The 19,261-nt window shown below is 47.5% G+C and overlaps 1 protein-coding gene across 1 annotated transcript in view; it reads left to right on the top strand.

Annotated features, from left to right (window-relative positions):
* The window catches only part of LOC128696851 (allatostatin-A receptor), a 307,199-nt gene extending 289,522 nt beyond the window's left edge, over positions 1–17,677 (top strand). Inside the window, exons 6-10 of the mRNA XM_070096192.1 lie at positions 730–938; positions 3,702–3,871; positions 4,785–4,982; positions 6,456–6,599; positions 17,246–17,677. Coding sequence (XP_069952293.1) covers positions 730–938; positions 3,702–3,871; positions 4,785–4,982; positions 6,456–6,599 — 721 coding nt within the window. The 3' untranslated portion in view covers positions 17,246–17,677. The remainder of the gene's footprint in view (positions 1–729; positions 939–3,701; positions 3,872–4,784; positions 4,983–6,455; positions 6,600–17,245) is intronic.
* Positions 17,678–19,261: the final 1,584 nt, after the last annotated feature.

Below are 19,261 nucleotides of genomic sequence, written 5' to 3'. Positions count from 1 at the left end.
TTTCATTCTTCACCTTTCATTGACACATTATCGAGAAACAATCACCCATTCTCTCTCTCTCTCTCTCTCTCTCTCTCTCTCTCTCTCTCTCTCTCTCTCTCTCTCTCTCTCTCTCTCTCTCTCTCTCTCTCTCACGGACTCTTTAAAGACAACTTTGCGAGAAAGTTAATATTGACACAACGGTCTTTTTTTTTTTACTGTTCTTCCTGATGGAGATTAACTAACATTTCTTTCTTACTGAGCAATAAAATTCTGATTAAAATTCAGGCGGCTGCAGCCTTGGGCAGTCCGACCCTCAGCTGATACTTTAAATAAGTAAAGCAGAAAAATACTTTGCTGCATATACCGAGAGATATATACTTCTTGTTTATACAGTACGTATATACACGACTCGGTATTTATACAATGAGAGAAATACACGCCTCAGTGCTTGTATATTGTGAGTTATACAGCTCTTTGTTTATACATTTTCTGTTTTTAATGATTATGTGTCATATATCTTGATCTATTGTAATTGACCCATTCCACCATATTTTCTACCCACACATGTAAAAAAAATTTGGTGTATTTTGTTTTATTTTTTATTTTTGCTTCTGGTATGAACATAAATCTAATGCCCAATGTGTTTAATGCACACGACCGTCTTAGGAAAGTATTTTAGCTACTCCCTGCTTTCGGTCTGGTAAGTAGGTGGGCATTTTCTTGATGTTATTGTGCTGTTCTTTACAGTCTGGCGATGGCGGACCTACTGTTTATCGTCTTCTGCGTCCCCTTCACTGCCTCCGACTACATCTTGCTGTCGTGGCCCTTCGGCAGCATCTGGTGCAAGGCGGTGCAGTACCTCACCTATGTCACAGCCTACGCCTCCGTCTACACGCTGCTCCTCCTTTCCTTCGATAGGTTCCTGGCGGTGGTGCATCCCATCGCTGCAATCACAAGTGAGTAGTGTAGCTTCTGGTCCACTAGTGGTCCTGGACCCCTGGAGGTCTCTGGACCACTGGAGGTCTCTGGACCACTGGAGGTCTCTGGACCACTGGAGGTCTCTGGACCACTGGAGGTCTCTGGACCACTGGAGGTCTCTGAATCCCTGGTGGTTTCTGGACCCCTGGGGGTCTTTGGACCCCTGGGGGCCTTTGGACCCCTGATGGGGGTCGCTGATCATGTGTGTGGCTTCTGGTTATAGTAAAACTGCTAAAATTATGTTCAGGGAGAAGCAATGAGATCATAGAAGTCCCACAGCGTCTGGAAATGGGATATGATTAGGTATGATCCTAGGGACAAGAAGATAATTCCAGTTCCTTGGATCAAAAACCCTTCACAGGTATCAAGGCCCCATTCTCTTCATAATCTTACATCACAAAATTAAAAAAAATATATACAGGGACGTCTGCTGCCTTCAGAGAAAGTGGGGGAAGTAGAGGAGGAGGAGGTGAAGGAGGAAGAGGAGGTGGAGGAAGAAAAGGAGGTGTAGAAGGAAGAGGAGGAGGTGGAGGAGGAAGAGGAGGAGGTGGAGGAGGAAGAGGAGGAGGAGGAAGAGGAGGAGGAGGAGGAGGAGGAGGAGGAGGAGGAGGAGGAGGAAGAGGAAGAGGAGGGGGTGGAGGAGGAAGATGAGGGGGTGGAGGAGGAAGATGAGGGGGTGGAGGAGGAAGATGAGGGGGTGGAGGAGGAAGAGGAGGGGGTGGAGGAGGAAGAGGAGGAGGTGGAGGAGGAAGAGGAGGGGGTGGAGGAGGAAGAGAAAGGGGTGGAGGAGGAAGAGAAGGGGGTGGAGGAGGAAGAGGAGGAGGTAGTGGTGGGTGTGGAGGTCCATTAGCCGACGAAGGAGGCAAACCAGAAAGTTGGAAGAAGTTCCTGAAGGATACAAACTAGGAAGTTTTGTAAAAGATCTTGCTAATATATTGATATTTTAACACACACACACACACACACACACACACACACACACAGATGAGGAGGAGGTGAAGAAACTGCTAAGGGACATCGATACCTCAAAGGCAATGGGACCGGACAACATCTCCCCGTGGGTCCTTAGAGAGGGAGCAGATATGTTGTGCGTGCCACTTGCCACAATCTTCAACACATCCCTGGAAACTGGGCAACTACCTGAGGTATGGAAGACGGCAAATGTAGTTCCCATTTTTAAAAAAGGAGACAGAAAAGAGGCACTAAACTATAGACCTGTGTCATTGACGTGTAAAGTATCCAAAATTATGGAGAAGATTGTCAGGAGGAGAGTGGTGGAGCACCTGGAACGGAACAGGAGTATAAATGCCAACCAGCACGGATTCACGGAAGGCAAATCCTGTGTCACAAACCTTCTGGAGTTTTACGATAAAATAACAGAAGTAAGACAAGAGAGAGAGGGGTGGGTTGATTGCATCTTCTTAGACTGCAAGAAGGCCTTTGACACAGTTCCTCACAAGAGATTAGTGCAGAAGCTAGAGCATCAGGCGCATATAACAGGAAGGGCACTGCAATGGATCAGAGAATACCTGACAGGGAGGCAACAACGAGTCATGGTACGTAATGATGTATCACAGTGGGCACCTGTGACGAGCGGGGTCCCACAGGGGTCGGTCCTAGGACCAGTGCTATTTTTGGTATATGTGAACGACATGACGGAAGGGTTGGATTCAGAAGTGTCGCTGTTTGCAGATGATGTGAAGTTAATGAGGAGAATTAAATCTGATGAAGACCAGGCAGGACTTCAAAGAGACCTGGACAGACTGGACACCTGGTCCAGCAAATGGCTTCTCGAATTTAATCCTGCCAAATGCAAAGTCATGAAGATAGGGGAAGGGCACAGAAGACCCCAGACAGAGTATAGGCTAGGTGGCCAAAGACTGCAAACCTCACTCAAGGAGAAAGATCTTGGGGTGAGTATAACACCGAGCATGTCTCCGGAAGCACACATCAATCAGATAACTGCTGCAGCATATGGGCGCCTGGCAAACCTGAGAACAGCTTTCCGATACCTTAGTAAGGAATCATTCAAGACACTGTACACCGTGTATGTCAGGCCCATACTGGAGTATGCAGCACCTGTTTGGAACCCGCACTTGATAAAGCACATCAAGAAACTAGAGAAAGTACAAAGGTTTGCGACAAGGTTAGTTCCAGAGCTAAGGGGAATGTCCTATGAAGAAAGATTAAGGGAAATCGGCCTGACGACACTGGAGGACAGGAGGGTCAGGAGAGACATGATAACGACATATAAAATACTGCGTGGAATAGACAAGGTGGACAAAGACAGGATGTTCCAGGGAGGGGACACAGAAACAAGAGGCCACAATTGGAAGTTGAAGACACAAATGAGTCAGAGAGATAGTAGGAAGTATTTCTTCAGTCATAGAGTTGTAAGGCAGTGGAATAGCCTAGAAAATGACGTAGTGGAGGCAGGAACCATACACAGTTTTAAGACGAGGTTTGATAAAGCTCATGGAGCGGGGAGAGAGAGGGCCCAGTAGCAACCGGTGAAGAGGCGGGGCCAGGAGCTAGGACTCGACCCCTGCAACCACAAATAGGTGAGTACAAATAGGTGAGTACACACACACACACACACACAAACAAACAAACACAAACCTTCTCATGCCTTACACTGACTCCTTCTACCCTTTCTCCTCAACCTTGATCAACCTCTCCCTCTCCCATCCACTTACCAATTCTCTTCTCCGCTCTGACGTTGACTTCTTACCGTCCCACAGTTCGCACACAGAGGAACGCTCTGTACTCCATCGCACTGAGCTGGATCCTCATACTGACCTCGTGTATCCCACTTTACCTCTGTCATGGCATCAAGAAGCAGAAGTTCGAGGGTGAAGTGTATATCCACTGCGCCTTCTTGGACAAAGAATATAATCATATGGCCTTCCATGTGAGTATTACGGGCGAGTGTGTGTGTACATGCTCACCTAGTTGTGGTTGCAGGGGTCGAGTCACAGCTCCTGTGTGTGTGTGTGTGTGTGTGTAATTACCCATTTGTTATTGCTTATTGTCAGTGACAGGAGCTGACTTGTGCTCTTCGTGTATCTTCATTAACGTGTTTTTTTTTTTTTTAAATTTCCTAGAATTCCTTGGCTTCATTTTTATCTTAATCTATATCTATGACTTACTATCCCTGTTATAGGTATTAAAAATAATTCGTAGTATGTTCCTTCATATACTGATACAACCAAGTATGTTGTTATCATATCTCCTCTTCTCCTGCTGTTAGTCAACTTTGGTTTCTTCAGTATTTTCAGCCTTTAATCATATTTTCTGCTCTGGGAACCATTCTATAGGTATGCTTTGAATAATTTTTATTTGATCTGTGTATATATGTTAAGACAGAAGTGGTGTGTCCCATGTCACGGAAGTATATATCACAAAATTATATATGTATACGAAGAAATACCACAGTGAAAATGGAAATAAAACGTGAGTTCTTTCATGTGCTTACACACCGTACACATACCTTCAGAGATGTGTGTGTGTAAGCACATGTGCTTACACACCGTACACATACCTTCAGAGATGTGTGTGTAAGCACATGAAAGAACTCACGTTTTATTTCCTATTATCGCTGTGATATCTTTTCATAATTGCAATCACGCGTTTTATTGTGATTTCTTCCATGTATGTATACATGTACTCACCTAGTTGAGGTTGCGGGGGTCGATTCCGAGCTCCTGTGTGTGTGTGTGTGTGTGTGTGTGTGTGTGTGTGTGTGTGTGTGTGTGTGTGTGTGTGTGTAATTTACGAGGTCTGATTTCGCTTTTCTCTTATTACCCTTCCCCTTCACCCTCTAGATCGGCTTCATCACCACCATGTACTTCGTGCCACTGACGGTGATAGTGGTTCTCTATCTCATGATTCTCAACCGGTTGTGGTACGGTGTGTCGCTGGGAGGCAGTCGCAGCGCTGAGAGTGTCAGGGGAAAGAAGAGAGTCACCAGGATGGTTGTCATTGTCGTAGTTACCTTCATCGTCTGCTGGTTCCCCATTCAGGTGGGTTATTAACACTGGATTCATGGGTGGGAGGCACTGGATTCATGGGTGGGAGGCACTGATACATGGGTGGGAGGCGCTAAACCCACAGTGACCGTACAGCGGCCCCCATGTCACTCATGTGTCAACAAGCATCACAGGATTTCATTGTATGTGTCAATCACGTGTCTTCATTATAAGTGTCAGCCATGTGTTATCGTTATTCCAATCAGTCATAAACCATGAACATATCTCCTTTACTAATTAACAGTCTAATTTGCTAGACGGTAACTAATGACCTTTGACTAATATATCACATGTCAGCCAACATAAACATTATCTAACATTAATGGTGTCAATTCTAAATAATATGCCTGCTAGCAAGTGCTATTTTATTCACATTTTAATATAATTGCTTAAAAAAATTTAGGTCTTGAATATAGTAGAAAAAAACAAAACTGAAATTAATAATTTCTCTTGAAATCAATATTATTTTCAAGTACTTTCACACTTCTGAGTGCGTCATCAGGAGCTATGCGGTGTTGCAAGAGTATCAACAGGAGAAATGAGGGGAAGTTTTCTCAGGGTAGGGTAGCATGAGTGACACCAGCCACAACTTCTCTCAGAGTATGAGAGGCACTGGTCCGTTTTCCTACTTCCCCCTTCCCCCCTACCCCTTCCCATAGGGTAGACTAGGGCTACCAAGCTTATAGAAAGTGGGAAACAGAAAAAATCGAAGATGTAATAGCCAACCCTAAGCTTCTAATAGCTGCCAACAAGTCATGTGACATAAGAGATTACGTTGCAGTAGAGGATAATACACATACAACATGATACTATTGTGTGTAAACCTTCTAGAATGCTTCAGGAAATACACGGAAGAATTTTGATCATGTATTACTAAATACTGCCTACCATTACCCTCAGTACCGATAATTATGCCAGTATTATTTATGAATCTTCCATAGTATTCCGATTATTCTTTAAGATATATATATATATATATATATATATATATATATATATATATATATATATATATAATATATATATATATATATAGGGAAGTACCACCTCTATAGCTGGACTGGGGACCCTCATCCTCAGAGAAGACAATAAACGTACCTCAGGGAAAACTCAAGGTTCTCCCCGGAGCTGTTTGAATATTTTCTTCTCCTACCACCCCCTATATATTTTATATTCTATGTGAACATTTATTATTAAACAGAATACATTTACAGAAAAAAAAAACATGAATACAATGGCACAATGTATTAAAGATCATGAATTTCCTCCAGCTCCTCCGAGGCTGGATGCGAGCCAAGTATAGTATACTACTGTGTTATTAGTGGTAGTAATATTAGTAGTGTCATTGATGTTCTTACAATGTAAATGAGCTTATGTAGTATAACAGCTCTGAAGCTGCAACTAATTATTATTATTAGTATTATTATTATTGTTATTAATGTGACGTCTGGATGGTTTGGTGTTAAGCTGGTACTGTTGCTCAAGTCTCTGGATCTGTACGAGATGACGACCTTCAGGATCATAACCCAGATAGCAGCGCAAGTCTTGGCTTATATCAACTCCTGCGTCAACCCCATACTCTACGCCTTCCTCTCTGACCCCTTCAGGTAGGTATCTGATACCTTCGGGTAAGTATCTGACCTTTTCAGAAAGTTATCTGATCCTCTTAAGATGATGTCTGACCTCTTCAAGCAGGTTTCTGACTCCTTCAATGGGTTTTTGACAGCAATTAGGTGTTTGATCCCTTAACACCCTTTATTCGAAGTTTACCTCTTTCGGATAGGTACTTTACCTCTTCAGATAGGTGATTTAACTCTCGACAACCTTAACGTAGGTGTCTCACTCTTCGACAAGCTTCAGTTATGTGTTTAGTCTCTTGACAACTTCAGACAGGTGTTTAAACAGAGGCATCATTTGGATTAGGAAATGTTGAAGGCTGACCCGTTACACAGCTTCAAGGTTAGATATGATAAGGCCCGAAACACAAGAAATCTGTAATGCCGATCTGAATGGGCCAGAAGCTCGACCGCCGAAAATACGTGGCTTACACGCGCCTGCACGCACGCAAACACACACACACACACACACACACACACACACACACACACACACACACACACACACACACACACACACACACACACACACACATACACACACACACATACACACACACACATACACACACACACACATACACACACACACACACACACAGGCGGGGCCAGGAGCTCGGACTCGACCCCCGCAACCTCAACTAGGTGAGTACACACACACACACACACACACACACACACACACACTCGCAAATACACCAGGCCTAGTGTCTAATCGACATGTGCCTAGGACAAAATGGTAACTAACACACGCCCATAACTAGGGAAGGGACTGAAGGAAGGAACACTTCACGGGAAGAAACTAAAACACATCAGAGGATGCAATGGGAGTCACAGTGGGAGGTGGAAAGGGAGAGATCCGTGTTTGTCTATGGGCTAGACGAAGCTAAAGGGGAAGCTTATGATGAAAGAAAGCAGGAGGAGAAAAAAACGATTGAAGATATCATGAAGGTGAAAGGCGAGGGGGACATGACCCAGGTGGCAAATTTTCGGAGAATTGGGTGGTTCACAAAGAAAAGGAATCGGCCTCTCAAAGTAATTTTCAAGGCAGAATCAACCCGAACCATGATCCTGCAGGAGAAAGCATGGCTGAGAGGCAAGCAGGAGTTCTGGAGTGTGTAACTCGATCGAGACAGAACACAGGACGAAAGGAAGACGATGAAAGAGAGAGTTCAAAAACGAAAGGAGAAATGGGAGGAAATGAAAAAGGAGAGCAGAATAACCCAGGATCAAATGGAAGGACAAGCACACCCCCCAGAAACACCTGCAGAAGGACTCCAGCCACGACACCTCCAAGGCAACTGAACAATCCAAACCAACCATCACACACCGATCCCTCTGTTTCCACCCCCCACACCACAGTTACAGTATTAGAACAGAAGTTGAAGGTTTGGTACACAAATGCAGATGGATTAACGAATAAACATGAGGAATGGCAAGAAAGAATCAATGAGAAGTCCCCAGACATCATAGCAGTTACAGAAACAAAACTCACGGAGACAATAACAGATGCAATCTTCCCACCAGGATACCAGATCATGAGGAAAGATAGAAGGGGCAGGGGGGGAGGTGGGGTTGCTCTGCTCGTAAAAAACAGATGGAAATTCGAGAAAATGGAAGGCATAGATGAGACGGAAGAAAGAGACTACATAGCAGGTACACTTCAGTCTGGGGAACACAAAGTGGTCATTGCAGTGATGTATAATCCACCACAGAACTGCAGGAGGCCAAGAGAGGAATATGAAGAGAGCAACAGAGCAATGGTGGACACACTTGCTGAGGTGGCAAGAAGAGCTCATTTCAGCAGAGCAAAGTTGCTGGTTATGGGGGATTTCAACCACAGGGAGATCGACTGGGAAAACCTGGAGCCACATGGGAGTCCCAAAACATGGAGAGCCAGGATGTTGGACGTGGTGCTGGAAAACCTCATGCACCAACATGTTAAGGACACTACCAGAGTGAGAGGGGAGGATGAACCAGCAAGATTGGACCTTGTGTTCACCCTGGGCAGCTCAGACATGGAGGACATCAAGTATGAGAGTCCCCTAGGAGCTAGCGACCACATGGTTCTGTGCTTTGAATACATAGTAGAGCTGCAAGTGGAGAGAATAACAGGAGTTGAATGGGAAAAGCCTGACTATAAAAGAGGGGGACTACATAGGGTTGAAGAACTTCCTGTGGGAGGTCCAGTGGGACAGAGAACTGGCAGGAAAGCCAGTAAATGAAATGATGGAATATGTAACAACAAAATGCAAGGAGGCAGTGGAAAAGTTTATTCCCAAGGGCAACAGTAACAACGGGAGGACCAGAACGAGCTCCTGGTTTACCCGACGGTGTAAGGAGGCAAAAACAAAGTGTAATAGAGAATGGAAAAAGTACAGAAGGCAGAGAACACACGAAAATAGGGAGATCAGTCGCAGAGCCAGGAATGAGTATGCACAGGTAAGGAGGGAGGCCCAGCGACAGTATGAAAATTACATAGCATCGAGAATCAAGACTGACCCGAAGCTGTTGTATAGCCACATCAGGAGGAAGACAACAGTCAAAGACCAGGTGATCAGATTAAGGACAGAAGGTGGAGAACTCACAAGAAATGATCAGGAGGTATGTGAGGAGCTGAACAGGAGATTTAAGGAAGTTTTTACAGTAGAGACAGGAAGGGCTGTGGGAAGACAGCACAGAAGGGAACATCAAGAGGGAATATACCAACAAGTGTTGGATGACATACGAACAACTGAGGAGGAGGTGAAGAAGCTCTTAAGTGACTTTGACACCTCAAAGGCGATGGGACTGGACATCTCCCCATGGGTCCTTAGAGAAGGAGCAGAGATGCTGTGCGTGCCTCTAACCACAATCTTCAACACATCCCTTGAAACTGGGCAACTACCTGAGAAATGGAAGACAGCTAATGTAGTCCCCATACTTAAGAAAGGAAACAAACGAGGCACTAAACTACAGACCTGTGTCTCTGACACGTATTGTGTGCAAAGTCATGGAGAAGATTATCAGGAGGAGAGTGGTCGAACACCTGGAAAGGAACAAGATTATAAATGAAAACCAGCATGGGTTCATGTAAGGCAAATCCTGTATCACAAACCTCCTGGAGTTTTATGACAAGGTAACAGAAGTAAGACACGAGAGAGAGGGGTGGGTAGATTGCGTTTTCCTAGACTGCAGGAAGGCCTTTGACACAGTTCCCCACAAGAGATTAGTGCAGAAGCTGCAGGATCAGGCGCATGTAAAAGGGAGGGCACTGCAATGGATAAGGGAATACCTGACAGGGAGGCAGCAACGAGTCATGGTACGTGAAGAGGTGTCACAGTGGGCGCCTGTTACGAGCGGGGTCCCACAGGGGTCAGTTCTAGGACCAGTGCTATTTTTGATATATGTGAACGACATGATGGAAGGAATAGACTCTGAAGTGTCCCTGTTTGCAGATGACGTGAAGTTGATGAGAAGAATTAAATCAGACGAGGATGAGGCAGGACTGCAAAGAGACCTGGACAGGCTGGACATGTGGTATCGTTCAAGAAAATTGCACTTTTATGTTAGGCCCATCTAAATTATGCAGCCCAGCCCTGGAACCCACACCTGGTCAAGCACACGAAGTTAGAAAAAGTAAAAAGGTTTGCAAAAAGGCTGGCCCCCAGGCCCCAAGGAATGTCACGGGGGAAAAGGTTTAAAAAGGAAATGGACGAAAACCCCTGGAGGACAAAAAGGGTCGGGGGAGAAAAGTCCACATACAAATCCCGGGGAATAGACAAGGTGGACAGAGGGGGGGATTTTTCCAGAGGGGGGGAACACGGGGACAAGGGGTCACAACGGGAAAGCTGAAGACTAAACATCGGGGGACTTGGGAAAGTATTTTTAAACCATTAGAGTTGTCAAAAAATTGGAATAGCCTGCGTAAAATAGTGGAGGCAAAAAACCATCATAGTTTTAAGAAGAGGAAAGGAAAAGCTCAGGAAGTGAGAGAGGCCCCAGAAACGATCAGTGAAGGGGGGCCCGGGAGCTGAGTCTCGCCCCCTGCAACCACAATTAGGTGAGTACAAAATGAGTACAACACACACACAAAAGTGAAGAGGGCGGGGCCGGGGCCAGGGCTCGCCCCCTGCAACCATAAATGGGGTGGGGCCAAAAGGCTTTTTTTAAACACACACAGCACCTGTTTGGAACCCACATTGATAAAGGTCAAGTTGAGAAAGTGCAAAAGGGTTTGACAAGGTTATTTCCCCAAAGCTAAGGGAATGTCCTTTGAAGAAAGGTTGGGAAATGGGGCCTGACGACACTGGAGGGCAGGGGGGTCAGGGAGATATGATGAACACAAAATCTGGTGGAATGACAAGGTGGAAGAAAGGATTTTTCCAGAGGGCCCCGGAAAAAAAGGATTTCAAAATTGGAAGTTAAAGACCCAGATGAGAAAAGGAATTTTAGGAAGTATTTCCTTCGAAAGAGCAGTCAGGGGGGAAAACCTAGTAAGTGAGGTGGTGTAATCGGGTAACCAGGTATGATAAAGCCTGGGGCAGGGAGAGAGGACCTAAGTGGGATCAGTGAAGAGGGGCCAGGACAGCCCGACCCTGCAACCAAATTAGATAGTAAAATTAGGTTAGTATACACACACACACACACACACACACACACACACACACACACACACACACACACACACACACACACACACAAAAAATTGCCCTTAATACCTCCACCCCTAGCTTTTCCGGTGGCATCTACACACACTTTAAAAATTTAATTTATAATGTTTAAGATCGTTAGCACAGATGGTGCTTTTAAATTCCTCTTAAACGAAAAGTTGTAAATGATGTACCTTGCTTCATTAATTACCCGTGAGACATTTTTTTTGGGTGCCATATTCCCTTTCCCGTCACCAACTGACATTTCCTTCATTATACATTACACACACACACACACACACACACACACACAAAAGAGTTGTCGGGAAGGGGGAAACGGCCCAAGCAAGTGATATAGTGGAGGCAGGAACCATACAAAAGCTTTAAGACGAGGTATGAAAAAGCTCGGGGAGCAAAGAGAAAATGATCTAGTAGCGATCAGTGAATTTTGGGACCAGGGCAGTCTCGCCCCCTCAAACAATAGTCAGGAATATATATAAACATATTTACACTGACTCTTAACAAAATTGCCCCATTTTAAAACTAATTAAAATCCTTCATTCCCAGTAAAATAAATTTTTTTAAATTTAATTCCCAAAAAACTTAGGGGTTTTTGGGTTATAATAAAAACCTTTTCTAAAATTTTTGGGTATATATATATAAAAAAATCGGGGGTCCCAGACCGGAAAAAAAAATGAATATGACAAAATTATTTTTTTTTTTTTGTGTGTAACTAAAAATTTTCCCCTGACGCCTTTTTTGGATGATGTTGTTTTGTCGGATTGTTTTGGGAAGAATAAAATGATAGTTTAAATGAGTTGACAAACCTGACGAGTTAAGGAATACACGGAATACAGGGAAACAGTGCCCAACATCTACGATAAATAAGGGGAGGGAAGATTTTGGAACTAGGTTGATCAAAATAAATATTCAATCGAGTTGAAGGGGGAGTCGGGCGTTCTGTTGCTTCATGTTAAATTAACAAGTCACACAGCAGACTAAACACAATTTAAAAACTTTTTAGTTGAAACCCACCTTTTTTTCCAAGATTTTTGGGAACCCTGTGTTTCCATTAATTTCCTCCTGGCATTTTAATTTTTTTTTTTTTGATGTGATCGTAGTTCAAAAACCCATGGACCCAAAAAAAATTTTACAACATCATTCCCCCAGCAAAAATTTTTGCCTCCCTCCGTCCAGCAGCCATTTTTTGTCTCCCCCCCCGCCCAGCAGCCACTTTGTCCCCCCTCCGTCCAGCAGCCATTTTTGTCTCCCCCCCGCCCAGAGCCACTCTTTCTCCCCCCCCGTCCAGTAGCCACTTTGCCCTCCCCCCGTCCAGTAGCCACCCCGGTCCCCCTCCGTCCAGCAGCCCTCTTGTCTTCCTCCGTCCAGTAGCCACTCTTGTCTCCCTCCGTCCAGCACCCCCCCTTTTGTCCCCCTCCATCCAGCAGCCACTTTTTTTCCCCTCCGTCCAGCAGCCATTTTTGTTTTCCCTCCGTCCAGCAGCCATTTTGTTCCCTGCCCAGTAGCCACTTTTGTCCCCCTCCGTCCAGTAGCCACTCTTGTCCCCCTCCCCGCCCAGCAGCAACTCTTGTCTCCCTCCACCCAGTAGCCACTCTTGTCTCCCTCCGTCCAGGCCCCATTTTGTCTCCCTCCGCCCCAGTGCCACTTTTGGGTTCCCCCCCCGCCCAGAGCCCTTTTTTGTCCCCCTCCGCCCAGCAGCAACCCCTTGTCCCCTCCATCCAGTAGCCACTTTTGTCTCCCTCCGTCCAGAAACCTTGTCTCCCTCCATCCAGTAGCCCTTTTGTCTCCCCCCCGTCCAGCGGGCCATTTTTGTCCCCCTCCGCCCAGCAGCCATTTTTGTCCCCCCTCCGCCCAGACCCACCCCTTTCCCCCCGTCCAGAAAAGCCACTTTGTCCCCCCCCGTCCAGTGCCCTCTTGTCCCCCTCCGTCCAGAAAGCCCACTCTTGTCTTCCCCCGTCCAGTAGCCACTCTTTGTCCCCCTCCGTCCAGAAACAACTCTTGTCCCCCTCCACCCAGCCACTTTTGTCCCCCTCCGCCCAGCAGCCACTTTTGTCTTCCTCCGTCCAGCAGCCATTTTTGTCCCCCTCCGCCCAGTACCCACTTTTTGTCCCCTCCCCCAGTAGCCCCCTTTTTGTCTCCCCCCGTCCAGCAGCAACTTTTGTTTTCCCTCCGTCCAGCAGCCCCCCTTTTCCCTCCGTCCAGTAGCCACTCTTCTCCCCCCCGGGTAGCCATTTTTGTCCCCCTCCGTCCGGTAGCCACTTTTGTCTCCCTCCGCCCAGCACCCCTCTTTTTCCCCTCCGTCCAGTAGCCACTCTTGTCCCCCCTCCGCCCAGAGCCACTTTTGCTCCCCCCGTCCAAAAAAGCCACTTTTGTCTCCCCCCATTTCAGTAGCCACTCTTCCCTCCCTCCGTCCAGCAGCAACTCTTGTCTCCCCCCCCCCCAGTAGCCATTTTTGTCTCCCCCCGTCCAGTAGCCCTCTTGTCCCCCTCCGTCCAGTAGCCACTCTTGTCCCCCTCCGTCCAGCAGCCACTCTTGTCCCCCTCCGCCCAGTGGCCCACTCTTGTCCCCCTCCGCCCAGCAGCAACCTTTTTTCTCCCTCCGCCCAGCAGCCCTCTTGTCCCTCCGTCCAGTACCCACTCTTGTCTCCCAAAAACCAGTAGCCCCCCTTTGCCCCCCCCCCCCCAATGGGCCATTTTTGTCCCCCTCCGCCCAGTAGCCACTTTGTCTCCCTCCGCCCACACAACTCGCCCTCCCCAGTAGCCATTTTGTCCCCTCCCCAGAGCCCCTTTTTGCCCCCCTTTTCCCGGTAGCCACTCTTGTTCCTCCGTCCAGCAGCCCTCTTGTCCCCCTCCGTCCAGAGCCACTTTTTGTCCCCCTCCGCCCAGCAGCAACTTTTGCCCCCTCCGCCCAGCAGCCCTCTTGTCCCCCTCCGTCCAGAGCCACCCCTTTCCTCCGTCCAGTACCCCATTTTTGTCCCCCTCCGTCCAGACCCACCTTGTCTCTCCGTCCAGCAGCAATTTTTGTTTTCCCTCCGTCCAGTAGCCACTCTTTGTCTCCCCCCGTCCAGTACCCCTTTTTGTCCCCCTCCGTCCAGTAGCCCCTTTTGTCCCCCTCCGCCCAGCAGCCATTTGTTTCCCCTCCGCCCAGACCCATTTTTCTCCCTCCGCCCAGTAGCCCTTTTGTCTCCCCCCCCCCCAATAGCCATTTTTTGTCCCCCTCCGCCCAGTAGCCCCTTTGTCCCCCTCCGTCCAGTACCCATTTTTGCCCCTCCTCCGCCCGGGCGCCACTTTTGGGCCCCTCCGCCCCAGCAGCCACTCTTTTTTTCCCCCCCGCCCAGTAGCCACTCTGTCCCCCTCCGTCCAGTGCCACTTTTTTCCCCTCCGCCCAAAGCCACTTTTGTTCTCCTCCCAGTACCCCTTCCTTGTCCCCCTCCGTCCAGTAGCCACTTTGTCCCCTCCGTCCAAAAAAGCCATTTTTGTTCCCTCCGCCCAGTAGCCACTCTTCCCCCCTCCGCCAGCAATTTTTGTCTCCCTCCGTCCAGTAGCCACTATTTTCCCCCCTCCCCCCAGTAGCCACTTTTGTCCCCCTCCGTCGGCAGCCACTCTTGCCCCCCTCCGTCCAGTAGCCACTTTTGTCCCCCTCCGCCCAGCAGCCCACTTTGTCTCCCCCCGTCCAGCCCACTCTTGTCCCCCCCTCCGTCCAGCAGCAATTTTTGTCCCCTCCGCCCAGCACCCACTCTTGTCTCCTCCGTCCAGTGCCCCTTTTGGGCCCTCCGCCCAACAGCAACTCTTGTCCCCCTCCGTCCAGTAGCCACTTTTGTCCCCCTCCGTCCAGTAGCCCTCTTGTCTCCCCTCCGGGCCACTCTTGTCTCCTCCGCCCAGCAGCCACTTTTGTCCCCCTCCGTCCAGTAGCCCTCTTTTTCCCCCCTCCGCCCAGAAACCCCTTTTTTGTCTCCCCCCGCCCAGTAGCCACTTTTGTCCCCCCTCCCGCCAGCCACTTTGTTTCCTCCGCCCGACCACTTTTGTCTCCCTCCGCCCAGTAGCCACTTTGTCCCCCTCCGTCCAAAATTTTTTTTGTCCCCCCTCCGCCCAGTAGCCACTCTTTTCCCTCCGCCCAGCACCCAATTTCGTCTCCCTCCGTCCAGAAACCCCTTTTTGTCTCCCCCCCCGCCCAGCACCCCCGGCCTCCTCCTCCATCGGCCAAACTCCTTTTTCCCCTCCGTCCAGCAGCCACTTTGTCTCCCTCCGCCCAGTAGCCACTTTGTTTTCCTTTCCGTCCAGAAACAATTTTTGTCCCCCTCCCGTCCAAAAGCCACTTTGCTCCCCCCCGGCCCAGTAGCCACTCTTGTCCCCCTCCGTCCAGTAGCCACTCTTGTCCCCCTCCGCCCAATAGCCACTTTTTTTCCCCCTCCGTCCAGGCCCTTTTTGTTCCCTGGCCCAAAGAAAATCTTGTCTCCCCCGCCCGGGTGGGCACTTTGTTTTCCCCCCCGTCCAGTACCCACTCTTGTCTCCCTCCCGCCCAGCAGCCATTTTTGTCCCCCTCTGCCCAGTAGCCATTTTTGTCCCCCTCCGTCCAGCAGCCACTTTTGTCTCCCCCCCCCGTCCAGCAGCCACTCTTGTCTCCCCCGCCCAAGCCATTTTGCCCCCCGTCCAGCAGCAACTTTTCTCCCTCCGCCCAGTAGCCACTCTTGCCCCCCCCGTCCAGACCCCCACTTTTGTCCCCCTCCGTCCAGACCCCTTTTTGTCTCCCCCCGTCCGGGCCACTTTGTCCTCCCCCCCGCCCAGTAGCCCTTGTTCCCCCCCGTCCAGTAGCCACTTTGTCCCCTTTCCGTCCAGTTTTCCACTCTTGTCTCCCCCCCCGCCCAGAAACCCACTTTTGTCCCCCTCCGTCCAGCAGCCCTCTGCCCCCTCCGTCCAGCAGCCACTTTTTGTCCCCCTCCGCCCAAGTACCCTTTTTGTCTTCCTCCTCCAGCCCCTCTTGTTCCCCCCGCCCAGCCCACTTTTGTCCCCCTCCGCCCGGGCCCTTTTTGTCTCCCCTTTTGCTCCCTTCCCCTTTTTCCCCTCCGTCCAGTAGCCACTTGCTCCCTCCGCCCAGTAGCCCTTTTGTCTCCCCCCCCCCCAGTAGCCACTTGTCCCCCCTCCGTCCAGTGCCCTCTTGTCCCCCCCGTCCGGGCCCTCTTATCTTCCGTCCAGCAGCCATTTTTGTCTCCCTCCGTCCAGAAAGCCCTTTTTGTCTCCCCCCCGCCCAGTAGCCCACTCTTGTCTCCCCCCGTCCAGCAGCCACTCTTGTCCCCCTCCGCCCAATAGCCCCTTTTTGTCTCCCTTCGTCCAGCAGCCACTTTGTCTCCCTCCCATCCAGAGCCACTTTTTGTCCCCCTCCGCCCAGCACCCCTTTTGTCCCCCCTTCGTCCAGCAGCCACTCTTGTTCCCCCGCCCAGAGCCACTTTGTTTTTCCCTCCGTCCAGCAGCCACTCTTGTCCCCCCTCCGCCCAGTAGCCACTCTTTCTCCTCCCCCCTTCAAAAACTTCATCATCAATTTTTCCCCGTTATTAAAGGTTGTTTCATTTGTCATGTTTTTTTAATTTTCCAATAATTTACGGAAATATTTTCCGTTTATTTGCATTTCTCACTGTTAAAACTTGTGTTGGGGGCCCGCATTCAACAGTTCAAATTTTTTTAGGCCGTTGAAGACCCCCCAAGTGCCTGAAGAAAGACTATAGACAGAAATTTTTACTTTTTTCCATACTATTAAAATTGGGGGGGGTCATTTTATAGATATATGGTCAGTGTGTTTTTTTACTCGATGTGCAAAATTTTTTATATTTTTTTTTTTAAAAATTTTGGGCCGTTTCCCACCAAGGTGGGGGGGCCCAAAAAAAAAGCTTTAATCATTCAATTTATAAAAAACATTATTCTGTTGGGTAACCCATATATACTGAAAAAGGGTAAATAAACTTTTATCTGAAAGATTTTCTTTTGGTGACAAAAAGGCTTTCCCGGGAAGGGTGATATCGTGGGGCCCCAAACCCCAAAACCACACCAACGGACGCACGGATTTTGAGAGATCCATGGAGACAAGGCCCTAAACCCCGGGGCCCTAGCCCCAGTCCACCCCACTGACCAACATGACCAGTACTCACCCACCTGAGCCCTTTCCCACCCCGCCCACCCTGTGCACCCCCACCACTACCAAAAACCACAACTACAACCACTAGTTTTACCCAACAAATCCCAAAGGGACGACACCCAACAATCCCGGCTGCAAAAAACTTCCAGGGAAACAAAACCAGTCTCCCCCCCGACAAAACTCTTTTGGCTTCAACGATGCTCCATGTAATTGCGGGACTCTGGGGAGTAAACACACACACACCCCACACACACACAAAAAAACACACACACACACAAACACACACGAAGAAACAAACACACCCACTTTGTGGTTTTTTTGGTCTTTTGCAAACAAACGAAGATTTTAGAATTGTAAACCTGTGATGTACAGTTATCTTTAAAGTACCCGGTTAATCAGTGACGAGTTTAATGAAGTATTTCAGGTTTTTGGAAAAAATTATCACGTTGAATGGCAATTATATTCACCTTTTTTTTTGTTTGGATCGAAATGAATGCCTAAAAATATATACATATATTTTGATATATACATATATTTTTTTGTAAATAAATAAACTTAATAGGATACTTATATATGGGGAGATGGGTTTGGCGATTAAAAATTTTATCCACATTAAATTAATTATGGGAAAATGAAATTAAAAATTGATTTGGCATTTTTTTGCATGTTTACGGAGGGGTGTAATTGTGTATTTTACTGCCTAAATGTTTTTGGCGGGGGTCGACCATACCCCCCGGCCCCGGGGTGTGTGTGTGTGTGTGTGTGTGTGTGTGTGTGTGTGGGTGTTTTCCCCCAGTTTTTGTTTGTGTACTCGATTCGGCGTGAAACCCAAAGAGGGGCCGTATGCTCGCCCCTTAAACAGGGGGCCCCGGAAATCATTTAACAGCCCGGGGGACTGTTGGTAAAGAAAAATGCCCAACGACGGGGTTTTTTTGCTTGTCTATAATGAAATGGAATATGCTAAATTTTTTTTTGTTTTTGTCGGTAAAATTTTTCAACGGAGGCGGGGATGATATGCTTTCCAGTTGACAACTTATTTCATTTTTGATTTTAAAAAGGCGGGCCGCTTTTAAATTAGTTTTGCTTCTTTCTTATTAACGGGAATTTCCCAGCTTTACCCAAGCGTTCTTCCTTCTCAGCGCCGGTCTTTTTGGGCCTTTGTTTTAACCATTGTAATTATTCAGGGGAAAGGTGTTGGTAATATACGTTTTTTTATTGTTATAAACCCCTTTTGTTTATTTCATTCATAATTTGGTGATATTGTGATATAGCAATGGTTATTATCATTGTAATTAATTTTTTTTAACCATCATGGATGTTTCCCAATTACGGTAAATTTGTGTGTGGGCCCGGGAGCCACAAAAAAAAAGTTACATACTCTCAGCAAACGACCTTAAGTGTTTATGTATATTAACTTTTTATAATCGCCCCAAAAAGACAGAGAAAATATATATAAAGGTGATGCCATGGGCATTAACGTGCAGGTGGCGTCTGGAAGTCAAAACTGTTTCCCCCACATTTCCCGGGACGTAGTCAAATAAAAATTTTTGGGGGTACACCCAAGGAAGGGACCATTATTGGGAAACAGATTTTGAGGTGTTGGGGGAGGGCAAAATCGCTGTTCTCAAAAGAGTCACCTTTTTTCACATGGCGTTGTAAGATTTTTTTTGGGTTTTTTTTTTTTTGGGGGTTTGTTGTTAAGGAAAAGTACTTTTCCTTTTGCCCCCTTTTTAAAAGTTTTTGGGGATTAAATTTTATATGCATAATTTTTAAGATACTATTGAACTTCAACCTAATTTTTTTGGCTAATGTAAATGGGGATTTTTAAAATATTGATGTTTTTTAAAAGGGTTAAATAATGTTATTCACTTTTTATTAT

This window comes from Cherax quadricarinatus, chromosome 52, assembly GCF_038502225.1.
Source record: "Cherax quadricarinatus isolate ZL_2023a chromosome 52, ASM3850222v1, whole genome shotgun sequence".
NCBI classification, from domain to species: domain Eukaryota; kingdom Metazoa; phylum Arthropoda; class Malacostraca; order Decapoda; family Parastacidae; genus Cherax; species Cherax quadricarinatus.
This window is presented reverse-complemented; position numbering and strand designations above follow the sequence as displayed.